The sequence below is a fragment of the Pezoporus occidentalis genome, unplaced genomic scaffold, assembly GCF_034315485.1.
Source record: "Pezoporus occidentalis ecotype Australia unplaced genomic scaffold, CSIRO_AGI_Poc_V1 ctg57, whole genome shotgun sequence".
Lineage (NCBI taxonomy): Eukaryota > Metazoa > Chordata > Aves > Psittaciformes > Psittacidae > Pezoporus > Pezoporus occidentalis.
In genome coordinates this window covers 5,241,157-5,261,608 of record NW_026915910.1, presented here as the reverse complement: position 1 = coordinate 5,261,608, position 20,452 = coordinate 5,241,157, and the positions used below count along the sequence as shown (strand labels likewise).

General features: G+C 49.7%; 2 protein-coding genes across 3 annotated transcripts; both read left to right on the top strand.

Moving 5' to 3' along the window:
• The first annotated feature begins 1,507 nt into the window (after positions 1-1,507).
• MCM3 (minichromosome maintenance complex component 3) lies at positions 1,508-11,107 on the top strand. Its single transcript, XM_062638523.1, has 17 exons — positions 1,508-1,797; positions 2,020-2,132; positions 2,624-2,832; positions 3,090-3,220; positions 3,660-3,898; positions 4,263-4,371; positions 5,088-5,241; positions 5,742-5,873; positions 6,323-6,531; positions 7,030-7,204; positions 7,393-7,519; positions 7,819-7,969; positions 8,138-8,278; positions 8,476-8,579; positions 8,933-9,015; positions 9,349-9,424; positions 9,664-11,107. Exons 1-17 carry the CDS (start codon positions 1,720-1,722, stop codon positions 9,860-9,862), a joined length of 2,430 nt encoding a protein of 809 aa, XP_062494507.1. The 5' UTR covers positions 1,508-1,719; the 3' UTR covers positions 9,863-11,107.
• A 2,407-nt stretch (positions 11,108-13,514) lies between these two features.
• On the top strand, positions 13,515-19,904 carry LOC134174024 (interleukin-17F-like). 2 transcript variants are annotated; one of them, XM_062638589.1, is made up of 4 exons: positions 13,515-13,786; positions 17,224-17,301; positions 18,248-18,492; positions 19,062-19,904. In XM_062638589.1, the coding sequence occupies exons 2-4, from the start codon at positions 17,272-17,274 to the stop codon at positions 19,297-19,299; spliced, it is 513 nt and encodes a 170-aa protein (XP_062494573.1). In that variant the 5' UTR covers positions 13,515-13,786; positions 17,224-17,271; the 3' UTR covers positions 19,300-19,904. The 2 variants fall into 2 exon arrangements, with proteins under 2 accessions (XP_062494573.1, XP_062494574.1); XM_062638590.1 differs by lacking the exon at positions 13,515-13,786 and having other exon boundaries at positions 16,134-17,301.
• Positions 19,905-20,452: the final 548 nt, after the last annotated feature.

Below are 20,452 nucleotides of genomic sequence, written 5' to 3'. Positions count from 1 at the left end.
CAGTGAGTGTGGCATGGGCATACCAAAGACTTTCTCCATTCACTCCTCCTTGTTCTGCCCCCACTCATGCCAGCTGCAATGAAAATGGGAAATATCCAGAAAATCAGGGGAAGGGGGGGTGGAATTTGAGGGACTTCTGAAGTTTGAATGGGTGCTGCTGAGAGTGCAGAGCCTGTTCTGGCTGCAGGGGTCATCTCTGGTGCCAGCAGAACAATCTGGGAGATTTAAAAAATCTCCAAAACAAACAAGCAAAAGGAGCAAAACAAAAGTTTTCTCTAGCTGTTTGTGTTTTGTATTTTTAAGCAAGGTTTAGAGAAAGATTTTTAAGGAATACCAAAATCTTTTTTAAGGGGGAGCAGCTGTTTCCCAGACACCATTGCTGTCTCTGCTTTCCTTTCATTTAGGCCTGCAACACCTCTCCGAAGACACATCCCGAATCCTCCTTTTTATTGCAAACACCACAGGACCTGCTGCTTTTGTATCTTCAGCTCCAAATTCCTGGACTTGCACTGGATCACATAAAAGAGAAAAGTGACACCCAGCCTGTATTCTTTGGGGTGAAAACACACAGAAAGGGGCTCCCCAAATGCAATATAGAATCAATCATAGAATCCCAGGTTGGAAGGGACCTCAAGGATCATCTGGTCCAACATCTCAAGGCAAAGCATGACCTCAACTGGACAGCCCAGCACCCTGTCCAGCCAAATCTTAACAGTGTCCAATGTTGGGCAGTCCACCACTTCCCTGAGGAGATTATTCCAGCAGCTGATTGTTCTCGTTGTGAAAAATTTTCCAGTTGGAATCTCTCCAGAATTAACTTGTGCCCATCACTCCTTTTCCATGTAGCTCCTGGTAAAAAGGGAGTCTCCATCTTCCTTGTAGTCACCCTTTAAATAGTGGCACATGGGGATAAGGTCTCCCCTGAGCCTTCTTTTCTCCAGGCTGAACAAGCCCAGCTCTCTCAGCCTTTCCTCACATGGCTGCCCAGTACTTGGATCATCTTTGTGGACCTTCTCTGGACCCTCTGGAGATGTGGCATGGCCATATCTTCTTTCTCCAGCGGGACCAAACCTGAACACAGTATTCCAAGCACTTCCCGACAAGCACCTAGAGTGTAAATAGGAAAATATAATAGGAAAATTAAAAAGGCGGGGGGGGGGGGGGGGGGTAAGGATGTTTTTACTTTCGTTGCTGTTTTTTAACGAAATGGTACTTTCACCCGGCTGGTGACTTCCAAGGGTTGGAGCTGGGAACCGGCCCGGCCCCTCGGAGCCCACAGCTCCGATCCCGGTCCCGGTCCCGGTCCCGATCCCGGTCCCGGCTCCTATGCCGGCCCCTGCCGGCGCCAGCGCACGGAAGTTCGGATCCACCCCCCTACCTCCCCCTCACCCCGCCCCCCGCACACTGATAGGCTGGAGCTCTTGCCCGTCACTCTCGCCAGCTCTATCGCTGCCCCATTGGGTGACTCTGGGTTGCGAAGGCCAATGAGAAGCTCTGCTGGGCGGGAGGGAGGAGGAACTCCAGCTCTGTGGCGGGAAAGACTCCTGTGTTTGGCGCCAACCGGGAGCGCGGCGGTTGCCCGGGGGAGTCGGGTCACGTTAACGGGATCGGGGTCGCTGCTGGGGCCGGTCCGGCTTCCCCCGGCTCCTCTCGGTTTCCCCCCTCACAGCAGCGGCCAGTTCTCCGCGGCACCCGCAGCGTCCCGGAGCGGTCGGCAGCATGGCGGCGGCGGGCGTGCTGGAGGACGCGGAGCTGCGGGAAGCGCAGCGCGACTACGTCGATTTCCTGGATGATGAGGTGAGCCCGGGAGAGGGGCTGCGCTGGGAGTCCCCGCTATTCCCCGGGGCTGGGGAGCATCTGGGCCCTATGGTCCTTCCCCCCGCCCCCCTGCTCCCCCGGTTTGTTCCGTGGGGCTAAGGCGAATCGCGCTCCGCAGGAATCGGCTCCTGGGGGATGTCTCTGAGCGGTGATGCAAAGTGTGTTGTTTTTGGGGGTGTTTTCTCGCCACCCCTCTTGCAGGAAGACCAAGGCATTTACTCTAGCAAGGTCCGGGAAATGATCAGCGACAACCAGTACCGCCTCCTTGTCAACATCAATGACCTGCGGCGGAAGAACGAGAAGAGGGCCAACCGGTTGGTGTGGGGCCCCGGGCTTCCCTTCAGTACCCTGCCCTAGGCACACAGAGGTCGAGGCCTGTTCTTGCAGGTCGCTTGTGTCAAGGAAGGGCCAAACGCTGCCCTGTGCACCAGGTCTCATGTAAAAGGTGGACCTGCTCTTTTCCCCCTTCCCTTCCAAGCTTGCAAACCCATGACTCGGTACTCATCTTTTGCAGTAACTGGGGGTTGATTGTATGATATTAGTCATCTCCTTTGTTAGGATGCTTGGGGATTTTGGAGCAGGCTTGCCAATCTGCTTGGGAACATGTGAGATTTTTCATATGTGGTTGGCTTTGTTCGGCTCCTGGCTGTTGGTGGCAGCAGATCTGACACAGAGCTATAATGGGCTTTGGGTTTTTTCACCTCATGCTCCTTTAAACTTTTGGAGCACATGGAGGCATGGGATAAGCGTTAAGGAGGACAGCAGAACAGGCTGATCAGTCTGCATCATTGCCTCCCTCTTCCAGGCTCTTGAACAGTGCCTTTGGGGAGCTGGTCGCTTTCCAGCGTGCCTTAAAGGATTTTGTTGCCTCTGTTGATGCCACCTATGCCAAGCAGTTCGAGGACTTCTACATTGGGCTGGAGGGCAGCTTCGGCTCCAAGCACGTGTCGCCGCGGACGCTGACAGCCTGTTTCCTTAGCTGCATTGTCTGTGTGGAGGGCATCGTGACCAAATGTGAGACCAGGGGAGACCCAGGGGCTCTGGGGGTTCTGGGTCTTGGTGTTCGCTGTGGAGGGCCTGGAGGCCACTAAGAGCTGGGGTACATCCTGGCAACCTGAGTGAAGGGAACAGGGGGCTTGGCAGGAGGTCTTGAGTGTTGGGGTGGTGCTCAAGCAGATGCTGGCCGTGGTTGGCAGTTTAGTGTTGGGGACTGTCTGCTGAAAGAGGGCTGGGGTATCCCTGCCCCTAACTCCTCATTCTCCCAACCTCAGGCTCTCTGGTTCGTCCAAAGATCGTCCGGAGTGTCCATTATTGCCCAGCTACCAAGAAGACTATTGAGCGCCGATACACGGATTTGACCTCCCTGGATGCTTTCCCATCCAGCTCTTTCTACCCTACGAAGGTGAGGTGAAGTAGCCTTGTGCAGAGCATCAGCTTCTCTGAGAGAGAGAATGTATCAGCTCTGAGCCCAGGGCTCAAATCCTTGTGCATCTCTTCTCCCTCTGCCAGCAATATCAAATGTGTGAAAGTCCCAGATAGCTACTAGGAACAAGTGAAGAAAATCTCCATTGGACACAAGGCCACCAGACGCCCTAGTTCAGTGTTACTTATGATCATGGTTCTGCTGTAGTGTGGCTTCTTGGGGGGTTGTCAGCCAGACTTGTTCTTGGGACGCAGGTCAGCCTGGGCATGCCTGTGCTGTCCTGGAGGGTGTATACACCTTGGGTGGAGGATTTGCCATGTATTTGGGAATGGAGGAAGGTTGACCTGAGCTTTGTCTGCACTGTTGGATGTGTTCCTGAAAACTGGTCCTAGTCTCTTTATTTGGATTCCTCCTCTAGGATGAAGAGAATAACCCCCTGGAGACCGAGTTTGGCCTCTCGGTCTACAAAGACCATCAGACTATCACCATCCAGGAGATGCCTGAGAAGGCACCAGCAGGTCAGCTACCACGCTCAGTGGATGTTGTTCTGGATGATGACCTGGTAGACAAGGTGAAGGCTGGAGACCGCATCCAGGTGGTAGGGACGTACCGCTGCCTGCCAGGAAAGAAAGGGGGTTACACATCAGGGACTTTCAGGTGAGTCTTCGTCTGTCTTGGCTTCAGCCCTCCCACCCTTTCTAGGTGGGTCACATCCCTGGAAGCTGAGATCTAGCACAGGTGGGTGGCCATCACAGAGCTGGGCCAGACATTGTCTTAAATCACTTGGCAGTGGTTTGCTTCCTAGCATCAGTGTAGCTGTGAGCTCCAGCTGTACAAAGAGGGGGTTGGATGCTCCATTGATGGGCTGGTGCAGTGGGCTACAGCTCTTGAAGCTTTCCAGCCTTCTCCAGGACTTCCTAGAGTAAATGATGACCCTGTGGAAGTTTCTGCTGTGTTGTTGCTGTGACCCATAGGCTCTGTGGTGTTTGCGGACCTGATCATGGCTGTGTCTCTTCTCCAGGACTATCCTCATTGCCTGCCACCTGAAGCAGATGAACAAAGAAGTCCGGCCTCTCTACTCTGCTGCTGATGTGGCCAAGATCAAGAGGTTCAGCAAGAGTCACTCCAAGGTATTTAAGCCTTACATCTGGAAGGTAGGCTTCTATTGGAGCATGAGGTTTCAGTTAGGAGCAGCTTTAAGGCCTGGCATGTGGCTAAGGAGATGCCTTACTGGATTGTAAGTAACTCTTCAACCCTGTTAGCAATGTTGCTGGATTTTCCACTCACTTTCTTTGTAATTTCTGCTTAGGGTTTGATCAGGTCCTGGACTTGTTTTGTTGTTGCTTCTGTGCTGTTAACAGTATCCTTGCTGCCTGCTGGCAGCACTGCTGTGCATAGCTGTTGAGACAGAGATCTGTTCGTGTTGTGCATGTCCTGACCCCGTCAGCTTGTTGCCAGGGAATTTCCTCTGTTGAAGAAACACCTCCCTCTTTCCTCTACAAACCCCAAACTGGAATGAGATAAGGAGGTCTGCTCCAGCCTGGCCCTATGCTGAGACCTTTGCTTTGTAGCATGGAGAGGAGAGAGCCTTGCTTTCACAGGGGTTGCTGCTTCCAGTGCTTGTTTGGGTGACTGTGACAGTCAGGATGGTCTAGAGCTTCAGAGCCCCATTGAAACAAGACTCTGGCCAGTGGTCTTCTGCTTTCTAAGTAATTTTCATCCACATGGTTCTAAGATTAGGAATAAGCACCATTTTTGTGCTGAAATGAACTTGTGGAGTGTTGCTCATTGTTCTTATTTGCTACAGTCCATGTGATGGGCCATGCTTTGCCTTTTTTACCTTTAGGATATCTTTAACCAACTGGCGAAATCTCTGGCTCCCAGCATCCATGGGCACGAGTACATCAAGAAGGCCCTTCTCTGCATGCTGCTCGGAGGGGTGGAGAAGGTCCTGGAGAACGGGAGCCGCATCCGAGGAGACATCAACATCTTGCTGATAGGTCTGGAAGGGCGAGGCAGAGGCACCCTCAGATGGTGGTGTGGGGGAGTTTCACAGAGTAATTGAAGTTAGATGGAACCTCTGGAGGTCTCACATGCACAGGGCAGAGATGGTGTCACTGGTAGGTCAGATTGCTTTGGGACTCGCCCAGTTGATTTTGAACATCTCCAGGGATGGGATCCCCTGTCTTCTGTGGGCCACTGTCCCAGTGTTTGACCGCCATCAAGGAGATCTCTTTTTCTTCTACCATCCAATTGAGATTTCCTGTGTTCCAAATTGTCCCCAGTGTCCCTGCTCCTATCACCATGCACCTTTCAACTCTAGCACCATCTTCTGTTTCCTGCCACTGGGTTATTGAGAAGGCAAGAAGATCATGTGATGACCTTGTTTTCTGAAGACTGAACAAACTGCCTTCTGCCCCCTTCCCTCCCCACCAGCCTCAGGCTGGACACAGTATCCGGGCAATGTGTGGTTGTTAACACATGAATGTCTCCATTTCAGGAGACCCTTCTGTTGCCAAGTCTCAGCTGCTGCGGTACGTGCTCTGCACCGCGCCCCGTGCCATCGCCACCACCGGCAGAGGCTCCTCTGGCGTTGGCCTGACTGCTGCTGTCACCACAGACCAAGAAACCGGTGAGGAATGGGCTGTTTCCTGGTGGGAGCTGTCAGAGGGATGATTGTTAACACCTGGGAAGGACTCTGAGATCCATGGCAGCTGTTCTGTAGCAATGCTACAAAAGGACTTACTCCATCCAGAAGCTTTGTGGCAATGTTCATCATGTTTGGGGGTACTTTTTCTGCCTCTGTTAAGTGGTGATCTTCTCTGCTCCTACTTGGAGCACCCCCTGTGAGGGCTAGCAACAGCCTGGATCATCATCTTCTTCCTCATGTGTTTCCTGTTCATCCTAAGTGTTCTCCTGCTGTCAAGTTGGGTAGGAAACAGGCAGACCTGAAAGGTGCTGCTGCTCTTTGAGACTTAGGCTGGTCACAGGGTTAGAGCTGTGGTGGAGGGGACAGCAGGGCAGGACATGTGTGGGGCTGCTGAATGGTGATGACCTTCTCATTCTCCTCCTCCGCCCCAGGTGAACGGCGCCTGGAAGCAGGGGCCATGGTGCTGGCTGACCGAGGGGTGGTATGCATTGATGAGTTCGACAAGATGTCCGATATTGACCGCACAGCCATCCATGAGGTGATGGAGCAGGGCCGCGTCACCATCACCAAGGCTGGCATCCATGCCCGCCTCAACTCCCGCTGCAGTGTCCTGGCGGCAGCCAACCCTGTCTACGGCCGGGTGAGTGCTGGTGTTTGCTGGTCCCCTCCATGGGGAAAGATGCTGGGAGCCATCTTGGTGGAGGAGACAGTTGGTAAAAGCCAAAAGTTTCAGCTAAGACCAGTGATTTGGTCCTTGCTGGGACTGGGATCCATGGAGGCAGTGAAGATGTGGTTGGTTTGATCTCTTGCTGCTCATGGCTCTCCTGGAGGAGAGAGTGGCTTCTGAGGTTTGTCACCCCAGTTCAATTCTGCCTGTGTGTCTCAGGGCAGCCAAATGGACCCTTATCCTGGTGGTGAGCCCTAGTCTTGGTATCTGATCTGGGATCACGAGAAATACATTCCTTCAAGGATGGGGAAAAGAGGTCTTACTGCTGCAGCAGGCTGGGTTTAGTGTGGTGTCCAACTGCCTGGACATCCATCCTTTAAGGCCTGGCCTGAGGAGCTCCTCCCAGCCTTGCTGACAGTCAAGACTGATCCATGAAGGTCTCCTGTAACACTTCATACTGTCCTATTGCAGTATGACCAATACAAGACACCTATGGAGAACATCGGCCTGCAGGACTCCTTGCTCTCCCGCTTTGACCTACTCTTCATTGTGCTAGACCAGATGGACTCTGAGCAGGACAGGGAGATCTCGGACCATGTCTTGCGGATGCACCGCTACCGCAAACCCAACGAGCAGGACGGGGATGGTGAGTTGTGTGTAACTGCAATCTCCTTGCTGCTCAGTTCTGTCCTTCCTTGCTGAAGGACACCTTGGTGTCACCCCTTGGTGGCAGCTCAGTTCAACATCCCTGGTTTATTGAGCACTGCTTTTGGTGGCTCTTGGAAGCTGCTTCAGAGGATAAAAGCCCATTCTCTGTGACTTTCCCCTCTCCAGCCATGCCCTTAGGCAGTGCTGTGGAGATCCTGGCTACAGAGGACCCCGACTTTGCGCAGGAGGAAGAACAGGAACTCCAAGTGTATGAGAAATACAATGAGCTCCTTCACGGGCCCCACCGCCGCAAGTGAGTCCTTTATCCCGCATCCCCTAAAGTGCTTTGCTGGCTTCCGGCACTGTGAATTGATGTGCTTGGCTTAGGTATCCAGGCAGTGGCTTCTAGCTGGTGCCAGAGATGCTTCAGATGGCCCATGGTGAGGTACACGGGCAGGATATCAAGGGAGCCCTGCTCTAGGTTTGATCTAGGTGGGGAACATCTGGAGCTAATTCCTTGCACACCTAGATGCCTGTGAAGGGTAAACAGTGGGAAGCCCACTTCTGCAAACACCCTTTGCCCGTCCTCACTGTGGAGGTCATTCCCTGCAGGGAGAAGATTGTCAGCATGGAGTTCATGAGGAAGTACATCCATGTAGCAAAGATGATTAAGCCTGTCTTGACCGAGGAGTCAGCGAACTATATAGCAGAGGAGTACTCCCGCCTGCGCAGCCAGGACCAGATAAACCCAGACATCGCCATGGTGAGTCCTGAGAGCAGCTCCTGCTCAGACCCGGAGGAGAGAAACAGAGGCACAGGCTTCCCTCTCTCATTACAGGTGTTTTCCACCTTGGACGTGATGCATCTCAGTAAAGTGGGATGCTGAGGTGGGGTCAGCCCTGAAGAGACACCTCTCTCTGTCTCTCCCCAGACCTCCCCTGTCACAGCTCGTACCCTGGAGACCCTTATCCGCCTCTCCACGGCCCATGCCAAGGCCAGGATGAACAAGACTGTTGATCTGCAGGATGCTGAGGCAGCTTTGGAGCTGGTGCAGTTCGCCTACTTCAAAAAGGTGGGGGGAAGGTGTCCCTTGGCTCTTTGGGGTCCTGAAATTGTCACTGTAAAGAGTGGGTTTGGTGGGCTGCTGGTGAAGTCCTTTCCTGGTGATAGTCTGGCATGAGGCCACCATAGTGTGATCTTAGGGGTTGGTCCACTACAAGCAGCTTGAGTGGAAAAGGGGGCTGAGTCCATCCTGTCTGTGCCACACAGGTGCTGGAGAAGGAGAAGAAGCGCAAAAAGCAGGCAGAGGACGACTCGGAGACTGAGAAGGAGGATGAGGAGTCACAGCCCAAGGAGGAGCGCAGGACAAGGAGGTAGGAGCCAGAGCAAGGGAAGGGGTGTCATGTAAGGGGCACCAGCCTCTTCTGAAGTTGCAGCAGGCAGTGCTGGCCTCGGGGAAGTACCTCACTGTCTAGTGGATCAACCCCAGTTGTAACAGAGGGGCATCCGTATTTATAAGGAACTGGCTGGATAGCCATGTCCGATGGGTTACAGTCAGTGGACATCAGGAATGAATGATGTCCCTCAGGGGTCTGTGCTGGGACCAGTACTATTTAGTACCTATGGAAATCTCATGAAGTTCAGCAAGGCCAAGTGCCAGGCCTGCATCTGGGTTGGGGTGATCCCCAGTACCACTGCAGGGGAGACATCTTCTTCCCCTACCCAGGAGAAAGAAGGCACGCACAGGGGACGAAGGGGACTCCTATGACCCATACGATTTCAGTGACGCTGAGGAGGAAATGCCAGAAGGTGAGTCCTTGGGGTTTCTCAAGTGGCACCCGGGTCTTGAGGGTGCTGCTGACTTCTACCCTGCTGGTCTGCACATCCTGGGGCCATTCATGGTCCATGGTGTGGCACCATCCAGCTCCACAGATGAAGATGAGTCTTTGTTTCAAACCATCCATGGCCATGTGAGACAGGGGAGTTGGTATTGCTGGTTAATTTGATGTCCACTTCCAAACTGCTGCAGAAGGAGCAATGTTGGGAGGGAGTTCAGCATTGCCCACCCCAAGGCCAAGTGCTTTTGCTCTCTGGGTGCTTGGACTCCAGGCAGGTTGAAGGTAACTCTTCCTTCTACTCCAGTTCAGGCACACACTCCAAAGACACCCGAAGCCTCAGCCACTGGCGAAGCCAAGAAGCCGGAGCTGGCTGAGCCGAGGTGAGTAGGGGCTGGAGGAGGTACGTGTCTCTGCATGTTCCACCCCACCTGGTGGGTCCAAGCTGTTGCCCAGTGATGGGGATGCATCTGTTCTGGGTGCGTCTGGCTCTGTTCTTGGCTTTCCTGCTGGGTGCTGCTTCCGGAATCAGGAAGGGCTGAGGCATCCCTGAGGGAATGAAGGGGAAGGACTTGTGTGAGTGTGTCTTGAAGGGTTATTACTCTCTGCCTTCCCTGACCAGGTTGAAGGCGTTCAAGGCTCGTCTCCTGGAGGTTTTCAAGGCTTCCCATGCCCAGTCCGTGGGTCTGAAGAGCATGATGGAGTCCATCAACCGTGACAACCCTGAGCCCTTCTCGCAGGATGAGGTGAAGGTGGCGTTGGCCCACATGCAAGATGACAACCAGATCATGGTGTCTGATGACATTATCTTCTTAATCTGAGCATCTGGGTGGAAGAACCCAAATTCTTGTGGACTGTCAGTCTGGAGACTCTTTGTGCTTGCCTTTAACTCCTGAATGCTTCCTCTGGCTGAGCTGAACTTTGGGGAGCTCAAGTCTGTGCACTTTACAGTACTCCATCATTGCTGGCGCCAAAAGAAGCCAGGAGCTCTGGAAGCTCTCTTACTGTTGCTGTCTTCAGACTGGCTTATTTGGGAAGAGGTTTGTTTCTGCAAGGAACCAAGAGGAAAAGCTTAGGTGCAAAGTATCAGTGTTTTTAATGTATCGTGTTTATCTTTGGTGATAATAGTTCCAGCCTTTGAATAAAAAAATGGATTTAGGAATCCAACATTGAGTACCAGTGGTGGTAAGAAGCAGTATGAGAGCTCCGCTATTAGTAGTGAAGCTTTTATTTTTCCCTTTTTTTTTACTCTTTTTCCCCAGCTGTATAGCCCAGACCTGCTTGTCTCACAAGCAGAGATGCCTGATGCCTGCCCCGTTGGCTGTGACCAGCCTCTTCTCCCGCTCTTCCTATCCATCTTGTGGAGGGTGATTTCTGGCATTGGAGGGGTCAAGTATAATCTGACCTGCTGTTTCACAGCCCTGCTGGGAGTTTTGGCTCCGAGTGGGTGGGAAGGACCTGGAATGCTCAGAGCTGCCCATGGGCCGTATCCCTGGTAGATGGCTTTGGCTTCCAGCCTGGGATTGTGCCCCTATGACCACCACCAATGGAAACCTGTAGTAAAGAAAGGCCAAAGCTATGGGACCTGGGTCCTGCATCTCCTGTATGTCCTTATGGCTGAGCTGCTGCAAATCTTCATCCTGTGGAATGTAACCACAAACTACTGAATACGAAAAACTTTCCCTTGCCCTTGGGGGATTTGAACTGTCTTGCTCTCTGGGAACACATAGGTGACCGCTGCTTGAGAACAGGCTGTTCCTAGAAACCAACAGGTTCCCATGGCTGGGGTGGCTTTTAGGAAAAGCTGAACACACAGACCAGTGTTGGCTGCTTATGGGGCCAGAGCTGCTGAAGGTATGGGCTTATCTTTCAATTGCCTTTTTATTGCTTCTTTTATTTTCTTATCCTGGTGAGTTTGAGGTCAAGCTTTGGAGGAGATCCCCAAACTGCACAGGCTGTTTGCTGTTGTCACTGCCCATCTCTGGGCATCTGCACAGTTCATGTGCTTTTATTTCTGGATGACTTAAATAACTGATTTGAATAATTAAAGTGTCTAGGGTTTGTCCCATGACTTGCTGCTTACTTTGATTTAAATTGTTCCCACTTCTAGGGATGTAACTATAGTCTTTTGGGGACATGGGCTGCTGTGGAATGCCTTCAGCAAGCTGCCTGCCCCTTTGGGCTTAAGGGCCATGTTGGCACATCCACCACGGTGCCTTTGACTTGTTGGACCAGGCACTTGCAGAAGTTCCCTTCAAGTGGATGGGTAATAAACATGGACAGCTCCTGCCTCTCCCACTGCAGCTACGTGTTCTGGTGCCTAAGGAAGACTTGGTAGCATCTTCTTGCACAGGGCATGGGGGGAACCTTTATTTGTCTTCTCTGAATTACAAAAGCCCGATCTCTGACCTCCCTTCATCCAACGTAGCTGTGACATCACATTTTTCAGGCTTGGAGGGGATTTTACTTGTTTACAGCCTTCTAAAGAGCTCATTGAACTAATACAGTGACCTCAGGCCTACAGCCAGTGCATGGCTCATAAAACTGCCAAGACTGGTGAAGGTGAGTTGAGCACACAAGGTCAGAGTTGTTCTGGGTCAGTGGTTTTATTATGCAGCTCTGGTCTGAGCTTTGTGGGACTGGGCAGGAAGCTGAGCCAGCAGGCTCTGCTCCTGCATGGCCACCACTGTGCTGGCTCCATGCTGCAGAGCCCCTGGGCAGGAGCAATGTGCTGAATGTACCCAGGTGCCTTCTCCAAGGTGTGGGTGGTGTTTTCTTATGAACTCATTCATGGGCAAAGGAACCAACCTTTTTCTTCTGGAAAGGTGCCTGGGTGCTTATAAGAAGCTCCCTGGTAATAGCTGCAGCTCTGACATTGCCTTGTTGTAGGAGGGAGGACACTGTAATCTCCTTCCTCTCTCCTCACCTCTCTCTGTCTTTCGGAGGCTGTTCCTCTCGCAGGTCACAGCGGGGAGTGGTGAAGATATTTGATAGTTTTTGGAGCCATCTCATCTGTTTTCCCTGTCCTTACAGCTGGGGCTCTGCTAATTTTGTATTTCCCATGATAAGACACCAGGAGGAGCTCTAGGGCAGGGAAATCTGGTTTATTTTGCCATGCTATGGGGTAGGATTGTAGCTCTGTACCTTTCCTGTGAGCCGGTAGCCAGCTCAGTATATAGAATTACCGGTTTATGTTGGAGGGGACCTTAAAGCTCATCCAGTTCCAACCTCCTGCCATGGGCAGGGACACCTTCCCAGACCAGGTTGCTCCAAGCCCCATCCAACCTGGCCTTGAACACTGCCAGGGATGGGGCAGCCACAGCTTCTCTGGGCACCCTATGCCAGGGCCTCAGCACCCTTACAGGGAAGAACTTCTTCCTTATAGCTCATCTCAGTCTCCCCTCTGTCTGTTTAAAGCCCCCTTGTCCTGTCCCTACAGGCCCGTGTAAACAGTCCCTTTATGCTCTCACCTATTTTGCAGTTTTTTTCTAAGAAGTCTGGACAACCTGGTCTAGTGGAAGGTGTCCCTGCCGCGGGAGGGGGGTTGTAATCATTCTATGATTCTGTGATAAGTTTCAGCTCCCCCTGGGAAATAGTGAGTGTGCAACCTCTCTTGAGGGACATCATGCTCCTTTTGAGATTAAAAATCACACTTAATAAAAATAATGATTTGGGGAATCCAATATTGGCAAGCTAAGTGTTTGTTCTAATATGTTCAGCCTGGAGAAGAGAAGGCTGCGTGGAGACCTCATAGCAGCCTTCCAGTATCTGAAGGGGGCCTATAGGGATGCTGGGGAGGGACTCTTCATTAGGGACTGTAGTGACAGGACAAGGGGTAACGGGTTAAAACTTAAACAGGGGAAGTTTAGATTGGATATAAGGAAGAAATTCTTTCCTGCGAGGGTGGTGAGGCACTGGAATGGGTTGCCCAGGGAGTCTGTGAATGCTCCATCCCTGGTGGTGTTCAAGGCCAGGTTGGACAGAGCCTTGGGTGACATGGTTTAGTGTGAGGTGTCCCTGCCCACTGCAGGGGGGTTGGAACTTGATGATCTTAAGGTCCTTTCCAGCCCTAACTATTCTATGGTTCTATGTTTCCTGTTGCCTCCTCTCAAACCATGTGCCCCTAATAGTTTACCTGGTTTCATCCCTGCTGCATGGAAGTGAGGAGACACAGTTCTGCCCCAACCCTTGTTTGGGTTGTGTGACCCTATACAGTGTGCCTGCCCTTGTGCATCACCCTTTGCCCAGCTCATCTGTTGTGCCACCAGGACTTGGCCATGCGCAGAGATGTGAATGGAAGAGATGGATGGCAGAGATGTGCTTTATTTAGCACACTGCACCTTAGTATTATAGTTCTCAACTCCTTTATTCCCCCTACTCTCTGTGGGCCTATTGATGCTATAAATTAAATGTCCTGTTTATCTGCCTGCTGAGGGTTGGGTGAGCACCCAGACTGCAGGGGCTATGGGTAAAATCCCCATGCCAGGACCATCAGCATCACCTAATCCCTGCTTCCCACTCAACCCACAGCTCTGGCAAAAGTGTGAAGCTGAGCTAAGATGGCAGCCAAAAATGAGGTTTTGCCCATTGTAGCCATGTTTACTCTGAAAATTTAGTGTTTCCAGCTCACACCTCTTGACTGTGATCAACAGCTTGGTCTTGAGTCTTGATGTGATAAAAAGTGCCATCAGCAAACCTTGCAGCGATAAGCATGGATATGTACAGTCAGCTCTCTAAATCAGAAGGTAGGTGATTTTACAGTGTCACACATCATGAAGGGGTATAGCTAGGGCTGACAGGAGTAAGCTGCTGGAGATTGGAGTCCTGCTTTGTGCTTTAGCTCAGCCAAATGTTTATTTAGCCCCAGTGTCTGGAGATCTCAGAGGTTGCGATTTCACCCCCATTATCTCCTTTGCTGGTGCAGGCTGCAGAAGGTCCTCTGCTGTTTTTCAGTTGAGCTGGCTGAGACACCTACCCCTAAAATGCTGCCTGTTCTCATAGCAGCTTGCTGCTATGTAGACACCCATGGACTCCATCCATGCGACTGGGTGGTGGTGGGCCAGAGGGTGCTACAGAAGCATTACTTCCAGGTATATCCTATTAATTTATTAGGATTCCAGACATATCTATTCTCCCTAGTCCTTCCTGCATGGCTGGGCACCTGCTTCCAGAGCAGAAAATGATCGTGTCATTGAAACATGAGTACCAGCTATGAATATTTATTTGCACCGATGCAGCTGAGAAACAGAGTTTGCTTTGCCCAGTAGCAGAGTCAGTGAAATGCAGGTCACAGCTCTGTGCCTGGTGTTCATACATCTGTGTTCAAAGACATTTGAGTACTTCTGGTTTCTGTCTGCTCAGGAGTTGTAGTTTTATGTTTCCTTGGAGGTGGTGCAGGTGACCTCTTTTAGTTCAGATTTTCAGAGAACTTCAACACAAATTAAGTCATAGGAAATTTCAGGTCGAAGAGGGAATCCTCACTGAAGTTATAAACTACTGAAGATAGAAGGTGTGAGTGGAAAGTGGTGGTCAGGGCTAATAACCCGCTGTTTGGTGTGGTAATGTCATTGCTTCATCGCATGTAACAGTTTCCGCTTAACACTGTACCTGAAAAATCCAACCCATTTTCATGGCAATGCCCTTTTCTTTCACTGCGATTGCTCAGGGGAAAAAAGGGGGGTCAGTTTCTGCGGTACAGAAGTGGGTTTCTGGTAATTCTACCCTCTTGTAGTCTTCCACTGCCTGTGTCTTAGTAGACGCATTTGTCAGAATAGGAACACGTGTCACAAAATTGATGTTACCTCAGATGAACTTGGTAACCTGAAGCATGAAAAGTTTATGTGACATGAGTTGCTGGTCTCTGAACCATCAGTTGAATCAGACCACAACATCATGACAACATCCTGCAGTGCCATAAAGCATCAGTCAGTGGAGATTTCTGCAGGTACTATTCAAGCAAGGTGATAGAGCAGGGACTGGGTTAGTCCCTTCTTATTTGAAAATGACATGAATTTGTAAGAGGCTCCTGATTTTCTGGAGGACTGAAGGTGAATGTGTGTGAAGAGTCTTGCTTTTCAGTCCTCCTTTTCTAGTTTGGCTACATGGCTTTGGGAGAGGCTTCTCATGAGGCTTTTCTCCACAGAGAAGCTGATCAATATCTGAAAGAGGCCTATAAGGGCACTGGACAAAGACTCTTCATCAGGGACTGTAGCGATAGGACAAGAGGTGATGGGTTTAAACTTAAACAGGGGAAGTTCAGGTTGGATGTAAGGAAGTTCTTTGCTGTGGGTGTGGTGAGGCACTGGAATGGGTTGCCCAAAGAAGTTGTGAATGCTCCATCCCTGGTGGTGTTCAAGGCCAGGTTGGAGATAATCTTAGGTGACATGGTCTATCGTGCGGTGTCCCTGCCCATGACAGGGGGTTGGAACAAGATGGTCTTAAGGTCCTTTCAAACCCAAACCATTCTGTGAATCTATGGTAAACTGGCTACATGGTCTTTTTCTGCAATAACAATAGCTTTTACTTCTAAAGAAAGGTGCTGGTGCCTCTGGGCACATGCACTTCTCCTTTTCCTTTTATTTTCATGCCTCTGTCCCCTAATGGTAAAATGGAAATTATTAGCATGTTCAATTAAAACCCATCATTTTCCATGAACACAAAGGAGTACAGGAGCAGTACCAGGTGGAGGAACCAAAATAACACAGTGCCGATGGAGCCCCTGCCCCAGCTCTTTTGGAGCTGTCCAAGGAAGACTGTCAATCTAGACAAGTCAATGGGGGAAGCTTTCCCCAGATCACCTCGATGGCTACAGGACTATTAGACTTGTGGTGGTGCACTGGGAAGAGCGTTTTAGGACTGTGCAAGACTTACTATGGGATGTTTAAGGGAAAGGGCAAAGTTAGGGAAAGAAAAGCATCAGGGCGGATCAGTGAGGAGCAAACTGGAAAATGAGAGGAGGGATGATAAGGGCTGATTACATGTAAGTGGGGTTGTGGTCAGTATGCTCGTCTGACTGAGCTCTGTGCTTGATCACCTCAGCCTGTGCTATCTTCCTATTAAATCCTTTTCTTCTCTTTTTTTTTTTTTTTTTTTAAGTGTAATTTTACTCTCTATCCTAAATGCAAGTGTTGCAAGGTCTAATGGCCAGCAGCTGGGGGTCCAGTATGTGCATATTGTTTGCCTTTGTATGTTGACTTGGAAAGACATCAAGCTGGCCTAACTCCAGGTATTGGAGCAGCCGTAAGTCTGGGCCGGAGGCTGGAGAGACCAGAGAGTCTGCAAGTTCACTACTGGCGATACTGGGAGGTCTAGTCCAGCTACTGGAGAGACATAACATTACTGTGCCATTGTCATCATCTACAGCCACTGTGAGAATAAGAAAAAAGCTGTTTAAAAATACTTTACATTCTCTCCATCCCTCTGGCATTCAGAGAAGACGTAAGCAAATTGCGGTACAGTCTGATCATGGGAAAAGGTATACCACATATGTCTGAGGAGTTCATCCAGGAGAAATGCTGCTCCAAGGTCCACACAGTAGATAAAGCCAGAGAAGGGGCAGGAAACCAGCACTCCTACAGCGTAGCTCAGGCAGGGACTGAGGGCCCAAAACTGAACTGGTAAGGCAATTCTTGTAATAGGCTGTGCAAGGAAATCCATGGTGATACTGGTCAAGGCTAGTAAGGCCAATTAGTGCCCTCAAGACCCTTGTAGGGTGTGCATGAGTTTTTCAAAGAACTCTCTAGAATGTGTCTCCATGGGATTTCAGCAATGAGTGAGGAAGGCATCCCAGCTCCTGGTGCCCTGAGATACACTGGGAAGAATTCCCCTGGGCATCTATTATTCCCTTGGCAGGTCATGGAAGGACACAGGGATCCTTGAGTTGAGGTGTGTGTGGATTGTGCAGTTGAAGCAAAGGGAGGTTAAACCATGAAGTTCCATGCCCTGTCCTCATTTTGAAACCCTTGTTTGCAGTTTGCTGATCTCTGCTGTTTGGTTTGTGTGGGGCATGTAAAAATGCATCCACTGATGTGTTTGTGGTGAGAGGACATTAATATTTGAAAGAGGGGGGGAGAAGGGGAAAAAAAAAAGGCTGCCTGAACTTTTTTTCCCCTAATTTTCTTCCATTATCTCTTTTTCTGCCTCTATAAACTGTATTGACTGATTTGGGATTCTGATGACACAGCATCTGCCCTCCCTTTCTGGAGCTAGACGGAAGGAAGTGGGGTAGAAAATGAAATATCAGCTCCTAACCTCGGGTCAGGTAAGGCAGCTATATGCTGCAATGGAAAGGATGGTAGTGGTTGAGCTTCACTATAAAAAGGAGACCACAGCTGGCTTTGAGACACAAGAGAGTGGAAGAGGTCTTGGAGAAGAACTCTTGTACCCTGTCACTGCGTGCATACACCTAAACAGCAGAAAAAGTGCCATGGCTTTTGCCAGCTACGCTGCAGTGGTGAGTACTTGCATTTTCTGTGGCTGCTAAGATTCATTTGCTGCAAGAGAAAAAGCAGAATGCAGATCCCAGGATGCTATCTGCAAACAACACTTTTGGTCTTAGTGGGAGATGAATGGGATGCTAAATCTGCCTCATACAGCCTTCTGTCCTGAGCTTTTGCAAATGGGTTGGTTCTTGAGTGACAAAGAAGGCAATGGACTATCCATAATTATCTGTAAGGGCAGCACTGCTGATGTGGGACTGGGAGAGACAGTCCTTTTCTCAGAAAATATGCTATCAAAATTGTAGAAATTTCACTGTAAAGTGAATGTCTGTCTATTTAAATTTCAACCTGGGTAATATTTGCAGCACTGCCAACTGCTGTGATTTTCTTAAAAGCTTTTGCTAGGTGGTCAACCTTTCATTTTCTGAGAAAGCATATGGCTTATTAGGTTTGTAAGCTTAGGTCAGCTGAGTTGTTATTCCACCTTGTAGATCATAAGATCATCGCTGTTTGACTACAGAGGTGGACCTTTCATAACTCATTGGAGAGAAGCTCTTCTTGGTGAAGAGCCAACTATGAACTAGAATTTGAATCAGAGTTTAGCATCTCTTGTGATGAGTATCATTAGCATCATTTGCTATTTGCTTATGCTGGCCCATCTCACCCAAATATAAGATGGTCTATTGATGGTTCAGTCTAGTAAAGACTTTGCTCTTTGTGCTCTTTCTTTCTTGGCTGGACAGAGCTAACAACACCCTTCTCTCCCAGATCAGATCACTGTTTTTGGTGCTGGTTCTAGCACTCACGGTGGGGAGCTCACCCCACGGGAGGGTAGCTCATCCCCGACCCAGCAAGAACGGTGGCTCTGTGAGGCTTAGTGAAGATTGCCTGAACCAAAAGAATCTCAAGTTTCCTACCGTGGTGAAAGTTGACGTTCGTATCAGCAATTCAGATCATGCCTTTAGGTTGGTCCATGATGTCAGGAACCGGTCTCTCTCTCCTTGGGATTACAGGTAAGTTGTTATCTAAATTGCAGGAACCGCTTCACAGATGTTTCTTTGTGGTGCATGGTGGCTGGTTTTCAACGGATGCCTTGAATCCTGTGAAGGTTGCATATGCTTCATGATGTGTGCTTACATTTTGATGTTGGGTGAGATTTCTCCAGGAGAAACTGCATGTAGTGTAAATTGGAGCGGGTTCTAATCATCTTGTCAATCTTTGTAAATCATAGAATTGTTTGGCTTCGAAATGGCTTTTAAGGTCACCAAGTCCAATTTTAACTCAGCACTGCCAAGTCCACTGCTAACCCATGTCCCTGAGCACCCCATCTATATGTCTTTTAAATACCTCTGGGGATGGTGACTCCACCACTTCCCTGGGCAGCTTCTTCCAATGCTTGACAATCCTTTCAGTGAAGAATTTTTTCCTAATATACAATCTGAGGGTAGGGGTATTCTTTGGTTGTGTCTCATAGTGAGGCTACACAGGTAAATAATATGGTGCTTTCATGGAGATAAGCAAGAAGATCCTGCGAAACCATGTTGTGCAAGTGCATAAAACACTTCTGTGTCCCTATCCCCAGGCTTGATGAGGACCCCAACCGCTTCCCTCAGGTGATTGCTGATGCCAAGTGCCGCCTCTCCAGCTGTGTGAACCCACTGGGGCAGGAGGACCACAGTCTCAACTCCGTCCCCATCCAACAGGAGATCCTTGTCCTCCAGCGGGAGCAGCAGGGCTGCCAATACACCTACCGGCTGGAGAAGAAAGTCATCACTGTGGGCTGCACGTGTGTTGCTCCAGTCATTCACCACCAGTCCTAGGAGGAGGAAGGCAACACTGGGAAGAAGAAGTATTTCCTATGAATATCCCTCTGGAGAAATCCCACAGTAACCCACCTTGCATCCCAAGCATTTAACATGACATCTCCTTTCCAAATCTGAGCAGACTGCATTCTGAAAGTAGTGATTCTTGCTGTTACGGATTTTAGAACAGGAAGCACTGGTAACTTGTGATGGAGGGAGAAAGATGGTGGAAATGTTGTCCTTGGAAGTAAGTTGCCCTAATGCATACCTGCAAACCATCACTGCTACAAAAATCCTTCTCCTGCACCTTCTCTCTCCCTTCCTCATCTTCTAGCTCCTTTTCGTTCTCTGGCCATCCTTGCTCACTAGCATATTACTAGTGTAAACTGGCCTGATTTTCAGATTTTCATTGCATTCTGGGTTTGTGTCACTGCTGCTCCATGGGAAGCAGTGGCTGACTTAATTCAGAATATTCTGGGAGAAAATTGAGTCCACTTGTATTGAATGTTAAAACAGGAAAGAACTAATGTATGTTTATATTTCTATTTATATTTTCTATTTATGATTGTATTTATGGCTTTGTATGTGCCCAGAGTATCAAAAAAAACAACTGTTTATCTGTATTTATTCAGTAACTTATCCACTGAATAAAAATTGTGTTTTATTTAAAAGAATGTTGTTTTATGGTAGCTCAAAATGAAAGCATACATAGAGAATGGGTTTGTGTGGCAGTAACACTGAGAGATTTCAGGAAAGAGCAGGCTTTTTCCGGTGCAATGATATGAGTAAGAGGGAGTGGAAGAGAACTTGCAATCCAAACAGATAAAAAGATTTAAAAAGGGGCTGAAAGTGAGATGAGGTTGTACAGGCAGCACTGGGGGAGTTGGTAATAGAGCCAGGTTCTCTACACCTTGGGGATGGCAGACATCACATTGCAGGTCTGCAGCCGAAATTTGGGATGGGAGTCTATCCTGCTTCATAGGAACTAGGAAAGGCCTGTCCTACCCTGTTCCAGACAAGATGTCATCCTTATAAGCAATGTTCTCCTCCACCAGCTGGATGGTTGGCTGAGCAGGAATGCAGGGAAATGTGTAATGATGGCTTCATCTCACTGGTTTTTAACCAGCCAAATACTAGGTGTTGTGCAGGAAGTGGTGGATAAGGATCCCTC

Bases quoted from the DNA above. Each gene is read 5' to 3' on its own strand.
- LOC134174024 (XM_062638589.1), top strand. From the start codon at position 17,272: ATGAAATATCAGCTCCTAACCTCGGGTCAG. The intron at 17,302-18,247 runs GTAAGGCAGCTA...CTTCTCTCCCAG, and splicing joins AGCTCCTAACCTCGGGTCAG to ATCAGATCACTGTTTTTGGT. The intron at 18,493-19,061 runs GTAAGTTGTTAT...CCCTATCCCCAG, and splicing joins CTCTCTCCTTGGGATTACAG to GCTTGATGAGGACCCCAACC.
- MCM3 (XM_062638523.1), top strand. From the start codon at position 1,720: ATGGCGGCGGCGGGCGTGCTGGAGGACGCGGAGCTGCGGGAAGCGCAG. The intron at 4,372-5,087 runs GTATTTAAGCCT...TTTTACCTTTAG, and splicing joins TCAGCAAGAGTCACTCCAAG to GATATCTTTAACCAACTGGC. The intron at 9,016-9,348 runs GTGAGTCCTTGG...CTTCTACTCCAG, and splicing joins TGAGGAGGAAATGCCAGAAG to TTCAGGCACACACTCCAAAG.